We start from the raw sequence: 20,209 nt of genomic DNA on the forward strand, positions 1-20,209 counted from the left end.
CATCCCAAAGGCTAGGAGTCCTCTAAAGGAGTTGAAAGGTAGAGATTTCAGAGAATTTCTCTCATTTTCAATATGTAAAGTGACTAGTTCTAAGTCACCTTTTGAAGACTTAGTGAAGAAAACAGTGTTCTTTATGCCATTGAGTAAAGCTACTAAAACCATAAGAATTTAGAGATTGGTACTAGGCTACATAATTAATGGGTCATCAAAAAAAGAACCTGTCACTTAGTTACTAAGTATAAGTGAGTGAGTTAACTTCCTATGCCAAGTAAGGGTCACACTTCACGTCCCTCATTTGTAAAAAGAAAAGGTGGCCTGGCCAGTGCCATTCAGGATTCTCTGCTAACTGTAAAATGTGGACTAATTTACTTCTCTTTCTTATAGTCCATGTGTATATAAACTTTCAGTTCTTTAAATCAAAAATTTTATGCACACAACCATGTTGGTGTATTACCCTTAGTTTAAAAATGTACAACTACATAAATAAAAACTATTGTTTCTTCAATATTACTTGACATTTCTTCTGTAATTTCTTTATTTAAAAAAGTAAATGTAACAAGATACTTAAAAAAGGCTAGATACAAAAGTAGTTAAGCTGCTCACGAACATTTAAAATTTTCCAAAATGTATCTTCAATAATCATGATCTTATAAAACATTTTACAGTTATCAGAAAGTGCCCAGGCTGAGTTTACATAACTGAAATACCTTAGTACAAATGTCTAGTTAGAACTGAAGTGCAGTAACCTCCTGACTGACTGCTCATTGAAATAGGGATACAAAGAAAAAAAAGTTGATTGTGATATTGTGCATTGGCCCCATCATATGTACAAAAAAAGTGCCCTTACTCAAATGAACAAATTACATGCAAAATATTAGTGATATCATTTAATATCCTAGAGCTCAATGCAGCTAAAATAAACCGCAATAAAAGTGGTTTTCATAGGTAAAAGTGATTTCATCTCTAAGATCTGAATGTCCAGAACTTTTTACAAGTTCCATATACATGATACACAATTGCAGCCAACCACAAATTAAACACCATAAAAAAAGTTAAAATGAAAACACAGAACATACTTAATTTTTTATTTTGAAATTCCCTATTCCCTCTATACAAGAACCTTTGCTGAAACACTTTCCACAAAGGCAGCAGTGAATTTTCAGAACATTTTACATTTTTCCCCTCAGCAAAAAGATAAATCACAGTGTAAATTATGTTGTTCTGCTGTCATCTTTGGCTGGGGTTAGACCCAGAAGTTGTTGACTAGCAAACCATTATAGTCAAATGTTGCTAGTGCTCCTCAGGCCTTTAAGCTACAAACTCAGCAAGGAATGTTTGCATTTAATCTCTTTAAGGTACCACCAGGGTGTGACAGCATTAACTTCCATAAACTTTTATAGACAAATGGAAAAAAATCTACAAAATTAGCTAGTAATATTACACAGCAATACACACTTTTTATACTCTACACAAAACCAAAATTCTTGGTCTTAATGGCGAGTAGCAACTTCTGTTTGAGAATCTGTTTAGAGGAATAGAGTGGGACGTAAAGTCGAGAAATACAAGTGTTTGCGGTAGGAAGATGTTGGTCATCTGGTGGTCTTATTGTGATTGAGGGCATAGGCTGAAATCCTTCTTCACTGGCTGGTAATGATGGGCTTGATGTCCAAAAGTAAACCTAAACAGGAGTATAATAATTACAATTTTGGCTTTTAATATAATAACATTAACTCTGCCAACATCTACAAAGAATCCCATTCTTAAGGTAAAACCTACAGAGGGATAGGATTTTGAATGGGGTTTTAAATTTATTTCTTGCACTGGGGCGCCTGGGTGGCTCAGTCGGTTAAGTGTCTGACTTCAGCTCAGGTCATGATGTCACAGCTTGTGTGTTCAAGCCCTGCATAGGGCTCTGTGCTGACCGCTCAGAGCCTGAAGCCTGCTTCGGAGTCTGTGTCTCCCTCTCTCTGTGCCCCTCTCAAGAAAGGTTCAGGGTCAAAAGAGAAAAAAGTGTCAGGTATGTAGAAAAATGACTATATTTCAGGGCCTCAGTTTCTCTGTGGGCCTTTCTAGTGGTTAAATTCCACAAAGTATCGTTTAGTGGAAATAGGGCACAAAATCTCTAAAGAGTTCAAAGACTCAGTTTATGGGTTCGAGCCCCACATCAGGCTCTGCATTAACAGCTCAGAGCCTGGAGCCTGCTTCAGATTCTGTCTCCCTCTCTCTGCCCTTCCCCTGCTTGTGCTCTTTCTCAAAAATTGTTGGAGAAAAAAAAAAAAAAAGTCTCTTACAGTTTGCCTATTTTTCCTTCCCTTCCTCTATGATCCTCTGTTAAGTTTCTTAAATTCCACATAGAAAAGGTTTTTTTTAAGTAATCTCTACATACAACATAGGGCTCGAACTCACAAGAATGACATGTTCCAGCAACCTGAACCAGCCAGGAGCCCACAGGCAAACTTTTTTATAAATATAGTATGATACTATATATTTTCCTTATGATTTTCTTAATAATACAGTTCTATGGGGCGCCTGGGTGGCTCAGTAAGTGTCCAACTCTTGATTTTGTCTTAGGTCATGATCTCACAGTTTGTGAGATCAAGCCCTGCATTGGGCTCTGTGAGAGTACAGAGCCTGCTTGGGATTCTCTCTTCCTCTCTGCCCCTCTCCCACTTGTTCTCCCTCTCCCTCTCAAAATTAAATAAAAACAAAAAAAATACAATAATGTACAAAATATGTGTAATGCACTGTTTAATATAAACACTTTAGTAAAATTTTGGGGGGAGTCAGAAGTTATACTCAGATTTTCAACTGTGCAGTAGATTGGTGCCCTTAACCCCCATAATGATTTGCTTTCCTGAAGAATGGTTTTATGAGAAATCTTATCTAATTCTCTAGACGGCGCAGAAAAACTCTAAGTGTCAGGTCTACAAAATCTTCAAAGAACTTTACATATATATGTGTATGTGTGTGTGTGTATTTTTGAGAGAGAGAGTGCGCACACGAGCAGGGAAGGGGAAGAGAGAGAGAAGGAGACACAAGAGTCCAAAGAAGGCTCCAGGCTCTGAGCTGTCAGTACAGAGCCCAATGTGGGCTCGAATTCATGAGCCATGAGATCATGACCTGAGCTGAAGTTGGATGCTTAACTGAGTCATCTAGATACCCCCGCAAAGAACTTTAAGGACTGGAAGATGCTCTAGAGATAAAGCTGGTCTAGTCTACTCATTTTACAGGTAAAAAAAAAACAAAGTTAATGTAAAATGTTTCTCCAAGGTTGTATATGGCTAGGTAGGGTAGATAACTACCATTGCTGGAGAGTCAAGAAGCTGGAAGAAAAGAAATACTACAGGACTTTTCAGAACTTTTACTAGTGAACTGTGACTCTCTAAGAGGAGGATAAACTATGTGGTCTTACCCATTAACTCAAAAACCCTATAATTTGCAAGACTAGTAACCCAAGGAAGAAGAGTTTGCTCTGAATGGTCTGTTATATTCTTATGTCCTTTAGTTTTTCTCCTCAGCACATCAGGATAAAACCAACAATTGTGAAGCATCCTTCTCAAAAGAGGAGGGGGGAAACCCCTTGATATAATGCTTAAGCCCTGTAAATAGGAGTGACCCTCAAATTAAAGCTCTTAATAGGAAATCCTGAGGCCCTTTACAAAGGGAGATCTTTCATTTTAAAGACTGAATAGTTAGCAAATTTTCTTCCAGTGGAAGGCAGAAACTACAGTGAAATTTAACTTGACTGACTGGACTAAGGATACGTTAGGTTTAAAAACAAAGTTAGTACTAGGGAATAGTTTAAAAAAAAAAAAAGTCCATTAGAACCTTAGAATTTATACCAGATAGCCAATCATTTTTATCTCTGTTTTTGATAGGTCTTACTGAACCGATAATGGGCTCTTAAAGAAACAAGGTAACTGAATCAAAAAACTGAGTACAGGTGGTCCTGAAACCATGCACACTGGTAGAGACTTTAGGGTCCACAAGATTGGGAAAGTTGAATTATATGGAATCCACCTAGGGAACAACCGAAGTAGAAATTACCAGAGTGGCTAAACCAAGAACAGAACTAGCTAAAAGGACTACTGAACAACTTGTTTCACTATAGTGCAGAAATATTGGAAGACTCCTGGGTCCATTTAAAAATTAAGTAGTGCTGGGCACCTGGGAGGCTTAGTCGTTAAGTTAATTAGCATCAGACTTTGGCTCAGGGCACAATCTCATGCTTCGTGGGTTCAAGCCCCACGTCAGGCTTTGTGCTGACAGCTCAGAGCCTGGAGCCTGCTTCATATTCTGTGTTTCCTTCTCTCTCTGCCCCTCCCCCGCTCATGCTGTGTCTCAAAAATGAATGTTTAAAAAAATTTAATGAAAAAAAAAAAAAATCAAGGATGCTAAATGCAGACTCCCCCACTCCAAAAAATAAGTTACTACTGAGCTGGAGATAAATGGGAAACTGTCAAGTTTTGTGCTTTCCCACACACTAACCATTTCCCCTCTCTCAGATAAAATTGGAGAATATATCTAGAAACTGGATTTTTAAAAATATATTCCACAAGTATGGTTGTTAATTACTAAGAACTAAGGCTGGTTTGATAGGGAAGACGTTGCAAAGAACCATGAGGAATATGGCAGAAAGGATCTCTGGAATTTTCTGGGTAAGGAACATCCCACAAATTTCTCAAATAAAGTCTAGTGAAGACTACCTTTCAAGACTGATGGACAGGTTGATTTGGTTATGGATATACTCAAGGATAGACATAGATTCCACTGACTTGGTAGGCTTTCACTATGATCAAAGTTTATATTATCTAATTTATGATTCTAAAAATAAGTAGTAACATTAAAATCACAGACTTAATACATATCATAAGCTACTCTATTCTTAGTACACTATACAGATAGCAATCAAGATACTATTTAGAAATTTTGCAAAGGCTTGCCACTGGTCAAAAGGATTAAGGATATATAAAAGGAGCAGCCAGCATATGTAAGCACTATAGGGAAAAAGAAACATTTGTCTCAACAATCAACTGGTATTTTCTTCTGGGACTAAGGACAGCGTATCAATAGCTAAACGTATTTCATTCTGCTTACAACTTTACAGGTTTTCAGTTCTGGAGTAGAAAAACCAAAACTGCCTTCTATTTCTGACCTTCTATAATTTTCCTTAACCAAAATTAAAATGACCAACCATTACAAACTTAAAAGGTTATCATACACAGTATTTTAACATTTCATATTTTGTTTTGCAAATTTTGTAAACATTTTAACTTACAAGATCTTGTCGTTCTGTCATGCTCATTTTCTCTACTATTGACCAGAACCAACGCTTGAACTGCAAGAGCTTCTCAGCATTTTCTCCTATGAAAAATATAAATCCAATATACTGTACCAATTATTACTTTAAAACACTGCTTCTTATAAAAAATAGATACAGAACTGTTATTTAGGATCAGGGGTTTAATTCCTAATATAGGAAATTAGGACCATTTGCATAATGTAAAACTTCTATAGTTCATTACTCAATCCTGACTTAAGCTGACCAAGAAAAATGGATCATCAGCCTCAAAATTGATAATCAATACTTTAATCCTATCTGTTGAACTTGCACCAGTGCTTCACAAATTTTAATGAGTTTACAAATTACTTGGGGATCTTTTTAAAATACAGATTCGCATCTACTAGGTCTGGGAGAAGGGAGAAAAGAACTGAAATTCTGCATTTCTAAAAACACTTCTAGATGACACTGATGCTGCTAATCTGAGGATCATATATGGAGGGTCCTTAGGTATTTATTTTTCCCTCTTAGGTTTTTGGTTTGTAAATGAGACAAATTCTCATCTCACCAGTATTGAAAACTATACTAAAAAGTAGCACAGAAACTATTTTACAATGAATCTATACGTTGTCAAGCATGAAGAAAAAACAAAATTTAACTTGCTTTATAATTTAGCTGAAGCTGTTTGCAAAATATGAAAAAGGGGGAAAAAAATCAGTGCCTTCATGTAGGCAATAATTTTGGACTATAGGTGTAATCCTTCCATAAGGAATTTCATGGCTTCCAGTGTCTTTATGGTATAGTCACAGCTCAAATTCTATTCCTAGGCCACTTGAAAACGAAGTGTTACAGAAAATCAGGCGCTGAAGGTAAATGTTATTCTAGGAGGAATATCACTACCTCTTGTTATTCTTTCTGGATTTTCCATGTGTTTGTATGTTATTATGTCTTTGTAAGTGAGCTCTGGGTCCAGTTCTACAGAGCAAACACCATGCAGTCAAATTCTTTAATTAGAGAGTCTAAGAGATTAGGAGGAACTGGGAAAGGCCAATAGAACTGTCACAAGGATTACATTTTCTTAGTATACAAAATCCATTTACATAGCTGCTCACCACAATGAAGTTTTACTTGTATTCAATCTAAACCATATACTCTTTAAAAACCTAGAAATGTTAACCAAAGATTTAAGAATAACCTAATGCTAACCCATCATAGTTCAATAATATCTTAAAAATGTACACAAAAAGCCTCGAACACCTGAGTTATACAGCATTTCTAAACCCTGTAAATTTATCAAGTGTATTCCTTAAAATTTATCAAGTGTATTCCTTAAATAAACATTCACAAAATTTCCTACCTGATTCATCATTGAAAGAGGTGAAACTGATCAACATCTGCACATTAACTTCACCACAGCCATTCACCAAAAGTCTAAAATCTTCTGCTGTTAAATCTTCTAATGAATTTTTGGGAAGCACATCCAGTAGACCTTTCCTCATTGCCTACAGAATATTTTAAAAATTACCTTTTTATTACTCTGAGTACTTTATTTTCCATGTAGCATTTTTTGTTGTTAAAGCCCAATATCTAACTTTAGCAGCCTAAGAATACTAGTTCTCATTTAAACCCGAGAGTAAGAAAGAAAATTAAGTATTTTTAAATTGACAGATTCAAAAGAGAGGCAGAGGGGGGAAAAAGGCATCATGAATAGGCAGGCGAGAGGTTCAAAAGTGAAACCATATTGTTATACACCAGGATTTAACTGAAATAATTTACACATTAATAAAATAGGCTACTCATGAAGAATAGCTTCAATTTGTCAAACATGCTATCCTGTCACATGCTATGAAAAGTACGACAAAAGAACACAAACTCAAAATCTAGAGGCTCACTGAGAAATTACAATGTGCCATGAACTGTTCTTAAGCACCTTACATGTATTAATGCATTTAATTCTATCCTCATTTTGCAGAAGAGGGAACCAAGGCACAAAATACTTAAGTAGTTTGCTAGTGTCATATAACAGCTACAGAGTGTTGCAGCCATGATTTGAATCCTGACAGTAGGACTTCAGAGCCTGCACAATTATTCCCAGCACAGAGATCAGAACACTTGACAAATACAGCAGGCCTGATGTTGCTCTTTAGAAGGCTCTCCTGGAGGGGGATGGTCCTTGGCTGGCATCTGGAAACTTGGTTTTTGGAATGTTCCCCCTACATTACTGATACGGCTGTTCTGAATGCCTGGAGCAATGAACCCTGCTGTGCCAGCTTACCTAGACTATTTGTGCAGACAGTGTGACTTATGATGAACACATGCCTCTAACAGTCTAAATTTCAGTAATCAGGGCTGGCTGCATAGGCAGAAAATGCTTACAGGACTGGCCTCTAATATAAAACCTGAGCTGTGACTCTTAAGCAGGCTTCTCTAAACACAAACACTGTCCATGTGTTTCTAATTCACTGTTGGAGGAAAGAAGTGTATTCTTTGTGACAACCCACGGCCCCAGAGAGAGAACTTTGGAAGCCTGCACCTAGATTCCTCCAGATTTGGTTTGATGTACTTTTTCCCTTGCCGGGAGTCCTTTTGCTACAATAAACCATAACTATCAGTACTATTGCCTTGGAGTCCTTCTAGTCAGTCGCCTTCAAGTATGGGTGGTGGTAGGACCCCAAAACAGTAGTCATTTCAGTTCCACGAGAATCCTTTCTGAACTTTTACTCACCAAATTGACTTTGATAATCATATAGTTTATATAAGTAGTTTTACCCAAGAGAAGGTGAATGCTTGGTCTGGATTCAGGTGTAACTTACACTGTACATAAATTAATTTGGTTTAAAAATTTTAACCTTTTATAGGCAAGCTGAATACACTCTGAAATAGTTTACCACATGAAGACACAAATAGCCTCATCAGATCAAATAACACTTTTGAGAAAATACTCACATGTAATGGCTGTTCTGCAACTACCAACATTCTGTGTTCTGCATATTTCCGCACATATTCATACACATTCTGAGGAGTGACTGGTATATTTACACCATTAGGAATAAGTTCAACCTGTAATAATTTAGCACTGCCATTTAAAAGCAATTTGGTCAAAGCAGTAGTAAGTCTACAGTTCATAAAATAATTCCCTAAAATTCTAAAATCTAAACACAAATTGCTGACCAATATCTAAGGGATGCAAGAATTTAGGCCTAAATAAGCACTAAAAACTACCTTTCAGTCTGTCTCATTAACCCTCCATCCTTCTCTCTATGCCTGTCAGTCCAGTGTGTCTTTTCTCTGCATGTTTGTGTGTGTGTCTCTCGCTCTACGTCCCCATCCAAACTGTTTCTGTATAAAATAAGCACAACAGACTAACCAAATTCTCTTGCCAGAATCAAAAAGTTACATATTTGCTTTACCTGTCCTCCACCCTCTTCTTTACACAAGTCAATTGCAAATGCCAAATCCATTGCAGAGAAAACAGCATCAGCATCTGAACTCTGAGAAGCGAGGATAAGTTGCCGTAAACTCTCATACATCACAGGGTCAAAAAAAGCAAAATCATGCCAATTGACCTAAGGAAGTAATCATATGGAACTCAATTATAAAACATCTTCACTACAATTTTATCTAATTTGAAGGTATAAAGAATAATATTCCACTAAGTATATTAAAACTGATTTAAAAAGATAAAATTTTAATCTTTGGCTCTGATAACATATTTAATTTTCAAGGTATAAAAAAATGTAACATATATTTTGAAAAAAAAAAAAAAAAAAGCCAGTAATGGAGGAGTTTAAGTTACAAAATAATTTGCAAAAATCCTGCATTAATTATTAAGCAATGATTATGCTAAGCAGCTGGTCCTTAATATATATCCTATTTAGTCTTGATTATAATAAAATAGATTATTAATTCTAGATGATGAATCTGATGCTCAAAGGAATTCAATAACTTGTTGACAGTCATATCATTGGGTTATACTGGAGTCTATTTGATTCCATGATCTTTTCCATAAACCTCGTTAAAGAATCCACATATCAACATTTCTGAGCTGTTGCTGAGCTTTAAACCTAGTTCTTCTTTGGACAAGAACATTTAGCTGGAATATTTTAAGAATTCAACAGGGTCAGAGTTAAAATATATATATATATATACACATATATATACACCCACATACATATGATATGCTGTATTAATAGAAAACTATTCATCAGTGAATGTGATTAAAAAAAATCGACTACAGCTTTAACAGTGTTAATTTGTATCAGATGTGCGATATACATTGCTGGAAAAGACTAAAATATTTCATTGTTTTGTGTCAAGTAATTTCTTTATAATACCTTTAAAACACTGGCAGTTACATTTTAAACCAAAAGCTGCATAGTTGGTATTCTACATTAATTTTAAAGGATGTGGTTTTTTCCCCTCCTCCCAGTATAAAAAGAATGTGCAGGCAGGCAAACTATCAAAGCATATAAGGAAATTAAGCTAATTCTATCACCCAGAGATAAAGATCAAGCATGCTATGCTGGATTTTCTTACATTCTTTTGTCCCCCTCCCTCCTGTACATCTTACATAGATTTTTGAAGCCAACAATGCTCTTTTCAATAAAATACTACTACTACTACCACCTGTTTGAACAAATAATAATTGTTAAAATCTATTGAGCACTTACCAGGCACTATATAGTTTTACCATTTTCTAAATGGGAAAATCTGCGATAGGTGTCAGGGGATTTGTCTGCAACAAGATCCAGGTCTGTCAGACACTGTCAAACCCACCTGTGTCACCCACTCTGCTATGCTATCTCCTCCATGTATTGAGATTTTTTTTTCCCATGTCATTAAAGGTTTGAAAATGACTTATAATGGCTATAAAAGGAAAATTTTGCAATTGTAAAAGCAGTTAGGTTCATTAAAATCACTTACTTTCCTACCAAGCAACACTTTAATTACATGTCTATTCAATGTAATAGGACATAGTTCATTCTGTAACAGACATAGTCCAAGAATCCTAAAAATAAAAACAGGGAAATATATTTAAATTTGAAAATAATTCTAGAACATATATAACCCCACACATACATACATAATATATATACAGTATTTTGAGAAATTTTCTACAGCCTCATTTCTAATCAGTATGAAATAGAGCATATACACATTTTAAAAACTGTTTTAGAAAAGTCTTGAACTGAAATTTTATAAAAATTCAAATGTAAGATTAGGATTATTTTACCTGCCAATGTTTCTGAAACAATTCAACCTTGCTTCTGTGTTTTTGCCAGGCCGTGGAGTATAAAATCCTCTTTTTCCAGGTTGGTAAAACAAAGGGGCATTATCGTCACCATCATCTGTATCGTCTAAATCCATATCTACAACACTTCGACTAGAACCATGACGCTTTCGGTTTTCCTAATAATAGAATATCAGAGATTAAGTCCCCAAACTGATTTTTAAAACAAAACATATAAACTAGTCATTGAAATGACTAAAGTCATTTCTAAAGTCATTGAAAGTGAAGTCAGGCAGGTAAAGCAACATTTAAATGTAAATAAACTCTTTTTAAAGTTTATTTTGAGAGAGAGTGCATGCACATGGGGGAGGGGCCCAGAGAGAGGGAGAGAGAATCCCAAGCAGGCTCCATAGCCCACGAGGGGCTCGATCTCACAAACTGAACTCTGAGATCACGACCCAAATTGAAATCCAGTTGGATGCCCTACTGACCCACCCAGGCGCCCCTGTAAATAAACTTTTAAATTCATCCTTTCAGAACTGTGGTACAGGAAGCTCAGGCCTGTTAAATCCTTCTCTGTCCATTTAAAAAAATCACTAATGAAAATGGCAGCTTCTTTCCCCTTAATTCCTCAAAGATATTTGTGCTGGATATAGAATTCTGGATTAACTTCTTGAGAGACAGACTGTAAGCAGGGGAGGAGGAGGGAGAGGGAGAGAGAAGGAATCCCAAGCAGGCTCTGCACTGTCAACACAGAGCCTAATGTGAGGCTTGATCTTATGAACCATGAGATCATGACCTGAGCCAAAACCAACAGTTCGATGCTTAACTGACTGAGCCACCCAGGTGCCCCTGGATTGACAACTCTCTTTTTTTTTTAATGTTTGTTTATTTTTGAGAGAGAGAGCAAGGGAGGGGCAGAGGGAGAGGGAGACACAGAATCTGAAGCAGGTTCCAGGCTCTGAGCTGTCAGCACAGACCCTGACATGGGGCTTGAACCCACAACTGTGAGATCGTGACCTAAGCTGAAGTCAGATGTTTAACCAACTGAGCTACCCAGGTGCCCCTGGATCGACAATTCTTAAAGCACTCTGAGGATGATGAACCACTGTCTTCTGGCCTATACCAGTTCTGATGAGAAATCCATGGTCTTTCGAATCAGTTTCTCTATACATAAGGCACTATTCTTTGCTTAGTTTTACAGCAGTTCGATGATAATATATAGTTTTCTTTCACTTTATCCTATTTAGGGTTCACTGAGTACCTTGAATCTATAAATCTATGTCGTGTACCACATTTGGTAAGTTTTCAGTTACTATTTCTTCACATATTTTCCTGTTGCTACAGGAATATCTCTTCTTCTGGATACTCTAATGACTTGGATGTTTGATCTTTTGATATGGTCCCACAGATCCAAAAAATTGTTCTTTTGTTCAGAATCTTCTCTCTGTTTTTCAGAGTAGATAATTTCTATCTACAAGTTGACACTTTCCTATCATCTTCATTCTGCTATTGACCTATCTGGCGAATTTTTTTCTTTTAGATACTCTTTTAATTCTAAACTTTTCCCTTGGTTCTCTTTTAAAGTTTCTATTTCTCTGCTGTGAACCTCTTTCAGTTCGTTAGTGTTTATCTCATAGAGCATGAGATAAAATCTGTGGTAATTCCAACACAAGTAGTTCATCTTGAAGTTGGTATCTACTGGGTCTTTTCCCAGGAAAACTGGTTGGTCTTTCCTGGCTCTTTGTATTTTGGAATGCCTCCCGGGCCTTTTAAATATTATGTTGTGAAAGTCTGGGTCTTGTTAAAATGATAGGGGAGAATGGTGATATTTTGCGGTTTTAGGAGGCAATCAACCTGGTTAGATTCAGACTGAAATGTCACATCTATGTGCAATGATTCCAGTAACAAATTTTCACAGCCTTTTATCATACTGTTTGGGTCTGCCCAGCACCATCTGTAATAGTCTGGGACTTGGACAATGGTTTCATACCACAGTTTAGTTCTCAGAGCCTTTTCTATCTTCTAACTATGGTGGGAGTAAAAGGGGATCAGCTTACTCTCGTGCCTGAAACAATACCATACCAGCTGTTTTTCAAGTTTTGACTTTCCTCTATAATCTGTATGCTACTGTCTACTTTTTAGAATCCTCAGGCAGTTCCTTTTCGCATTTTGTTCAGTTTTTAGTTGTAGTCAATGGAAGAGATAAGATTATACTGGGTTTGCTCTACCTTGAGTGGCAGTGAAGTTCTCAGGTAGCTCAAGAATCAAATACATCATGTGCTAAAAAAGCCTTCTTTACTGCTCTCCTCCACATGTCTCATTTTCTCTGCATCTTTGGCACTCAATTCTTCCTTAAGGAATAAGCCCTAAGAAATTCACGACATCTCTAAATTCAAGCTTAATTCAGGCTGTGCTAAATTAGAGTTCCAAGTGCTTATTATTAGCACATGTACAAAATATCTCTTACCTGTACCTTTTCTGAGGAGTCTAATAATCCAAGATCCAGGATACTATCAGCTCCATTTTCCCTAAAAACAAACAAAATAACCTTTCACATTCCAGATAACTGAAACTTCTAAAATTTAGTGTAGAGAAACATGCATTTGAATTTGTAAGAATTTATAAATACATTTAAAGTTTTGAAATAAATACCTAGGGCACTTACTAGTCTTAGTGCATATGTAAGAGCAGAGAAGTCAGTATTATATATACACAAAAAACAGATTTTACATGTGTGATTCAAGATAATGAGATAAAGGCTACCTGGTTTAAGACAAAATAAATGCAGTCTTCACAGGGGGACTGAAGATTAGGCTCACAGGGAGCATTGTAAGAGAACAGAAAATGTTCAGAAAGCAATCACAATGGGAACTAAATTCCTTAGTGTATTTAATTATTCTAGAATACTAATAAATTCACTATTTACTTTATAAAGCCAGCTGAAAGCAGTCTTCAAGTCTTCTACTGAATGCAAGTCTTTTACTTGCATTCAGTAGAAAATACTACTAATAATGCAAACCTTACGTATGTTTAAGAAAGATTTTTATAAAATTTATTTATTGATTTACAGAGTACACACATGACCCAGGGAGGGACAGAAAGCGAGGGAGAGAGAATCCCAAGCAGGCTCCGCCAAAGTCGAGTCCGATGCCTAACCAACTCAGCCACACCCAGGAGCCCCCGTTTATAACCATCTTTTTATCAAAATGCACATTCCTCAAAACCTTTCCTATAGTGGGCTGAGCTCTATCATGGTGTTGATTACGTCCAGAGACTGGGAAAAGGAATGAAGAAACAGCACATAAAAGCCCAGAGAAGAAAAAAAATAATTAACAGTAAAGAAAATAAACTTCTAGCAATGGTCTTTTTGCTTCGACCATTCAAAGGCTATGAAACAGATAAGTGGCTGTGAAGTTTCAGTGCTTAGCCTACCCACTTATCCATTTCTTAGGACTATATCCAATCCAAGTTCCTCATGTAAAATCATGACTAGAAGAAAAGACAGAAATTTGCATCTAAAATAACACTTTGGGGTGCCTGGGTGGGTCAGTTGGTTATTAGTGTCTGACTTCAGCTCAGGTCATGATCTCATAGTTTGTGAGTTTTAGCCCCGCATTGGGCTCTGTGCTGAGAGCTCAGCCTGGAGCCTGCTTCAGATTCTGTGTCTCCCGTTCTCTTTGCCCACCCCCCACCCCCACTTGCGATCTGTCTCTCTCTCTCAAAAATAAACATTAAAATGATGGGTACTGAGAAGGGCACCTTTTGGGATGAGCACTGGGTGTTCTATGGAAACCAATTTGACAATAAATTTCATATATTGAAAAAAAATAAATAAAAATAAACATTAAAAAAATAATAATTAACATTTCAAAGCCAAACTGGATATCAGAGTGGCCCCAGAACAGAAGGCACCGAATAAGTTTGGCATATCTTCCTGATGTCACCCTGGGAAAAGAATTATTTAGCTGTTAGATAATTTTAGGTTTTACAGTAAAAGAAATATATTACACAACAGAAAGCAAAAACTTACAGGAATTTTTTAAACAAATCAGAAGTCCTAAAAGAAATTTCATGCTTATGGCAAGAACTCAGGGACTACACACCAATTCCTTGAAGTATCTGGCCTCTGCCATCAGGGGTATTCTGGTAGAGAATTTGGGATGTACTTCTTTCAAGTAATTTCTAAATTTCAGGTATATAAAAGATTTTTAGAGCATAAGTCACGCTAAAATTCTACCTTTCTAATACATGTGAAACTCAACTGTCACTTGTGAATTTTAAGCCATCTCTTCAAAAAACATTTAATGTCATGTATTTATAGTATAAATTTTATTTTTAGGATGTAGTGCCACCATATCTTAAAGTAGTTGATGTTTAAACTGAAATACCTTCCCAATTATATACTTTACCGTCCATGTGCTATAATGAGTTCCATGGCTTCATCCACTCTTGCTCTCAGAGAATCTTCACTTGCTAGAAGGAGAAGCAGCTGAGCTGGCGATAATTCCAACAGCATGCCGGTGATTTTACTTGCAAACGCCTGCAAACAATGAGCAAATGTTACTTGCCCCTACTCTCTGAAACCTCTTGTCTAAATCAGCAATCTTTTATCCCCCCCAAAAAAAGGAGAAAGAAAATTAAGAAACCTGGAAACAAAACATTTCTAAACCAGTAAGGTATTTTATTAAATGAGAAGCTTAATTATAGAGAACTTTGGTAGTCTTGTTAAAGCTAGTTTAAAATTTGTATGACAAGCCTTTATTTTTGATATCCATGAGTAAACACACAAATACTTGATTTCCATTTTTTCTCACTACAGAGAGGCAGAAACATTTCTTACATGTAGGACAGAAGAAAAGAAAGGGAGGGAAGAAGTAAAGGAGGGAGATGAAAGATGCCTATGTTTAAGGCTAAGGATTTACTGAAAGAAATATGTTATGTATAAAGACAAACAAAAAACCACTAGTTTATGTTTCATATTATATGAAAGAAACCTGACAGGACATTCAATATAAAAATCTCCTAGCAACAGGTAACAGCAATAAAGAAAGTACAGTATTTGCAATGTTTTAGCTACAACTTGTTAACAGATTAAAAAGTCTGCTTCAAAAGGTAACAATTTGCACAAATAAAGGTACAAATTGAATGCACAGATAATTCTTTAGCACACAAGGAACTTATCGGGAAGAAGCCAACTTAACATAGGTAGAAAAAACAAACCCCAAGCTACCCTCCAGCACATTTTGCAGCTTTCCCTCTTAAGCTTCCATTTTGTTACTACAGTCCTCAACCACTTGAATGGCCAGTAGCTAACAACTTTTTAAAATACCAACTTTAATCCAAAAACAAAAATGAGGACACCTAGGTGGCTCAGTTGGTTAAGTGTCCGACTTCGGCTCAGGTCATGATCTCACAGTCTGTGGGTTTGAGCCCCATGTCAGGCTCTGCGCTGACAGTTCAGAGCCTGGAGCCTGCTTTGGATTCTGTGTCTCCTTCCCTTTCGCTGCCCCTCCCCTGCTCGCACTGTGTCTCTTTCAAAAACAAAAATGGCACAGCCAGTTAAGAGGGACTAAATGTACCATACATACTGGTTGCATTGCTTGCACTCGGGGATAAAGTCTCTCTCCAAGTGCCTGACGATGTGCTGGCAGAGGATCAGGATCATCACTAGGATTCCCTTCAGAAGCCGGTCTGAAGGGTCTAGTGTCAATGGAAAGCTGTCTTCTAAAGTCTCTGAAAGAAGAACAAAGCTATTATAATTCATCTCCCTTGTCTGCAAAATAACATCAGCACAACCAGTAATAGAGATGGAAAACCAAAGCATATAGGCAGCTCTAATTATCAAGATGGCAGAATGCTTAATAGATGATGGTTGAGAAATAAAGGTTTTCTAGACATTAATACTCAAAAATCTATAAATTTGTAATATATAGTTCAATTTGATTCTAAGGGAGTAGGACCATAAAATACCAGATCATCAAGAATCCACTCACATTTCCTAGAAATTTTAGTCCAAATTAAATGCCACCCACCCTAATACAAAAATTAAGGTTTAAATATAATACAATTGCCACAATTAAAATTTTAAGACAAATTTAGGAAAGAATGAATGATAGTTATGTAATTTCAACTGCCCCTGGGTTTTTAAAGCAGAATATTTTAATAACAGTACAGTTACTATACATATACCCAAATACTAAAACTTTTTCTAAAAAATAGTCCATAATTGAGATCCTCTCATTCCAGGCCTACCTCCAATTTCATTCCCTAAGGTGGTATTCAATAAAAGAAACAAAATTATCTCACCTATCTCGATCTCTCCGAGAACCTGCTCGCAAGCCACTACTCCTCCTCATTTCCCTTTCTCTCTCCCTTTCCCGATCCCTCTCTCCTCTGTTCCTTAATCTCTGCATTAAACCTGAAAGAAAATATAAAACATACTTTGTTTAGATAAATGTAAATGAAACTATTTTAACTGTCAAAGTTAATGTGAGGACATGAGACCAACTTAAGAACATGACAGGTGAAAATTACCTCCCTTAACATCTGTTAGTACCTTCCACTCATTCTCCCTATGGTTTTGAAGGCTAGGGGTAATTATATAGAATGTACTTGGCTCATAATAGATGTTCGATCAGTATGTATTTAATGAATTATGTCACAGTTGTGAAATGATATATAGCAACTGGGGCTGTTAGTTTTACCATAAATAATGCTGAAGTTTCGTATATGATTAGAGTCAGATTTATTTAGTTTTGGGCATTAAGCAAAATATAGGCCACCCAAAACATCAGCTACTATTATTTTCAAAACCTTAACCATAAGCCAGAGTATGGTTTCCTAAAGAATGTGCAGAAAACAGTGATTTCTAAAATGTTATGACTTCCCAAGGCTCCCTCATTCACATCTGCCATTTTCTTTTTATTGTAAGACTATAGAAAGTCAAACGGTAAAACTAATGATGAAAGGCTGCAGGGCTCTCCCCATCTTTTCATCCTCAATCCTTCCTAGAGCTCATTGAGCCTAGTCTATGGTGGCATTTTTCAGAACTCAATACAACAGCACTACAGCCTAGGTGAAATACAGGATTTTCTTATTAGTAATGCCCTCTCGCTGAATTATCCACCTATGAAATGACAATCTTCTGCCCCTTATTTATATGCATCCGCAATTATACCTACTTAAGGCATCTGTCATTTTCACAGATCTTTTTAATTTGAAAATTAGGTAAGAATCCTAATCCCAAAGTGCTGGTCCTCAAAGAGGTAGAGCTTACAGTAGGATATTAATAAAGAAAATCTTATTACCAAAAAAACAATGTCTTGTTAAATTATACAGTGAGGTTAGTAACACAGTCAACCAATCTACATTTGGTTGCAAGCCCTGTGTCTCGTTGGGGACCAGTATCAACTCTGCACATTGTCCTTTGAATAGCACTGCTCTAGAGAAAAGGATTTTCAGTATCTGTACTAATTAAATATACAGGGGTGATGGAAATAATGTAATGTGCTCACTGAATTTTTCTGTTACCATAAAGCTTACAACTTCCCACTCCTCAAAACATGTAACAATTGAGAGGAGAAACTCACTAGTACCATCACAAACATTTATGAAAACATGGCAGTAAAAGAACAAAGTCCTAATCTGTTGACTAGAATAGTTTAAATAAGAATAAATCACTAATCTAGAATATAATTGTATAAAAATGGAAATGTGAAGTTCTCCCACTATAAATACATTTAACTGTGACTGTAATTGTTTTTGCTCAAATAAGAATGTTTTTTCCTCTTAATCCCCTTCACCAAGTCCGTCTATCCAAATAATTTTTATGATGTTTATTATCTGTACTTACTCGTATGAGTGCCTTTGTTGGCATTTTGGATACAATCTAAATTTGGCAGTTTTTCATTTGACAAAAAAGCTTGTGCAATGGCTGTGTAAAAACTTCGTGCTACACCACTGCCCTCTCCTGGTTCATCCTTAAATGTGACTTTTACTCTGTGTACAGCCATTGGTGTAGTAGCACATCTTCGACCAAAGTGATTGTTAAGCTGCCTCATGGTCTGCTGAATAAGAAGATCTCGATCGCGATCAACCTATGAAAACACCAGAGAGTAGTAAAGTTCAATGTTAGAAACCACCTTGAAATTTTCCTATGTAAAATCTGAAAATGTAATTTTAGCTTCCTGTTGACAGTTTAACTACAAAGTAATGTGGATTCTTAGAAGCTTATACATTCCACATAAGAAACATTCTAAAGCATACAGGAATGTCCTGCATTAAATCAGGATAATGGAATTAAACTCAATTCTAACATTTTCTTTGTTGTTGTTGTTGTTGTTGTTTTTCAAAGTTTTATTTATTTATTTTGAGAGAGACAGAGAGAGCACAAGCAGGAGGGGGCACAGAGAGAGGGAAAGAGAGAGAGAATCCCAAGCAGGCTCCACTTTGCCAGCACAGAGTCCAACCTGGGGCTCGATCCCATGAAACCGTGAGATCATGCCCTGAGCTAAAAACAAGAGTCAGACGCTTAACCGACTGAGCCACCCAGGCGCCCCCTAAACTCTAACATTTTCTAACTTCATTGGAAAACAGCAATCTGTTCAATTTTGGAATATACTAGGATCAATTCCAAGTGAATCAAAAGTATGTGTTGTGTAAAAAACAGCAAATACTAGAAAACATGGGATATTCCTTTGGTGACAAAAAAGCACAAAGTATAAGAAAAATGACAAGCTGGGAAAAGCAACTGGTGCCTTCTATTACAGACAGGTATTCATGAATAGTATACATATTACTGTTAAGATGTGTTTCTAAAAAAATTGAGAAAAACTTAATAGAAAATGGGCAAAATGTACCAAACAGTTCACAGAAAAAGTAATATTCTTAGATATATGAAACAATGTTTAACTTGCTCATAAGAAAAAGCAAATTAAAACTACTCTAAGATGCACATATTGGATGGGCAAAAATCTAAAACTCTGACAAACTGCTGGCAGAACTATCGAGAATCAGGCATTCTTGTATTAATGTTGCAAGTGCAAAAATATGTAACCATCAGGCAGAAGTATTTTCCAGTATTTGCCAAAATTACATATGCATATGCCCTTTAACCCACGTCTAGGTTCTATGTCTAAGAATCTCTTTTTTGTTTAAATTTTGTTTTATTTATTATTGAGAGAGAGAGAGAGAGAGAGAGAGAGAGCGCGAGCGTGAGCAGGGGACGAGCAGAGAGAAGAAAGACACAGAATCTAAAGCAGACTCCAGCCTCTGAGCTGTCAGCAGAGCCCAATGCGGGATTTGAACCCATGAACCATGAGATCATGACCTGAGCTGAAGTCGGACGCTTAACCAACTTGAGCCATCCAGGTGCCCCTAAGAATTTCAAAGACACACTTGCCAAAAGAAAAACACACCTAAAGCTATTCATCACACTACTATATGTAACAGCAAAAGATGAGCAGCTGTAAAAGGAAGACAGAACAATGCTCTATACAGCAATGGCTTTACCTCTGGGATGTACTGTTAACTGGGAAATGCAAGATACAGTAAAATGTGTAGCACACTCAGAGTCAGGAGTAGGGGACAGAGATGGGCAATGAATTATATACACACACATACACGATTGTATTTTTTTTTTTTTAAAGGCGGGAGGAAAATAAAACAACAACAAAAGAACAAAAACATGAAAGGCA

General features: G+C 36.5%; 1 protein-coding gene across 4 annotated transcripts in view; it reads right to left on the reverse strand.

The window, feature by feature from the left end:
• Positions 1-1,071: 1,071 nt before the first annotated feature.
• UBR5 (ubiquitin protein ligase E3 component n-recognin 5) overlaps positions 1,072-20,209 on the reverse strand; it is a 137,576-nt gene continuing 118,438 nt past the window's right edge. For 3 of the 4 annotated variants that reach the window (XM_047842410.1, XM_047842411.1, XM_047842408.1), the window contains exons 48-59: positions 18,367-18,610; positions 16,821-16,932; positions 16,103-16,247; positions 14,924-15,054; positions 12,982-13,042; positions 10,515-10,690; positions 10,205-10,289; positions 8,692-8,847; positions 8,228-8,341; positions 6,639-6,783; positions 5,279-5,364; positions 1,072-1,678 (exon numbers count right to left, since the gene is read on the reverse strand). In XM_047842410.1, coding sequence (XP_047698366.1) covers positions 1,466-1,678; positions 5,279-5,364; positions 6,639-6,783; positions 8,228-8,341; positions 8,692-8,847; positions 10,205-10,289; positions 10,515-10,690; positions 12,982-13,042; positions 14,924-15,054; positions 16,103-16,247; positions 16,821-16,932; positions 18,367-18,610 — 1,668 coding nt within the window. In that variant the 3' untranslated portion in view covers positions 1,072-1,465. The remainder of the gene's footprint in view (positions 1,679-5,278; positions 5,365-6,638; positions 6,784-8,227; positions 8,342-8,691; positions 8,848-10,204; positions 10,290-10,514; positions 10,691-12,981; positions 13,043-14,923; positions 15,055-16,102; positions 16,248-16,820; positions 16,933-18,366; positions 18,611-20,209) is intronic. The other variant, XM_047842409.1, reaches the window with a different exon arrangement.

This window comes from Prionailurus viverrinus, chromosome F2 (genome assembly GCF_022837055.1).
Source record: "Prionailurus viverrinus isolate Anna chromosome F2, UM_Priviv_1.0, whole genome shotgun sequence".
In the NCBI taxonomy this organism is placed as follows: Eukaryota; Metazoa; Chordata; class Mammalia; order Carnivora; family Felidae; genus Prionailurus; species Prionailurus viverrinus.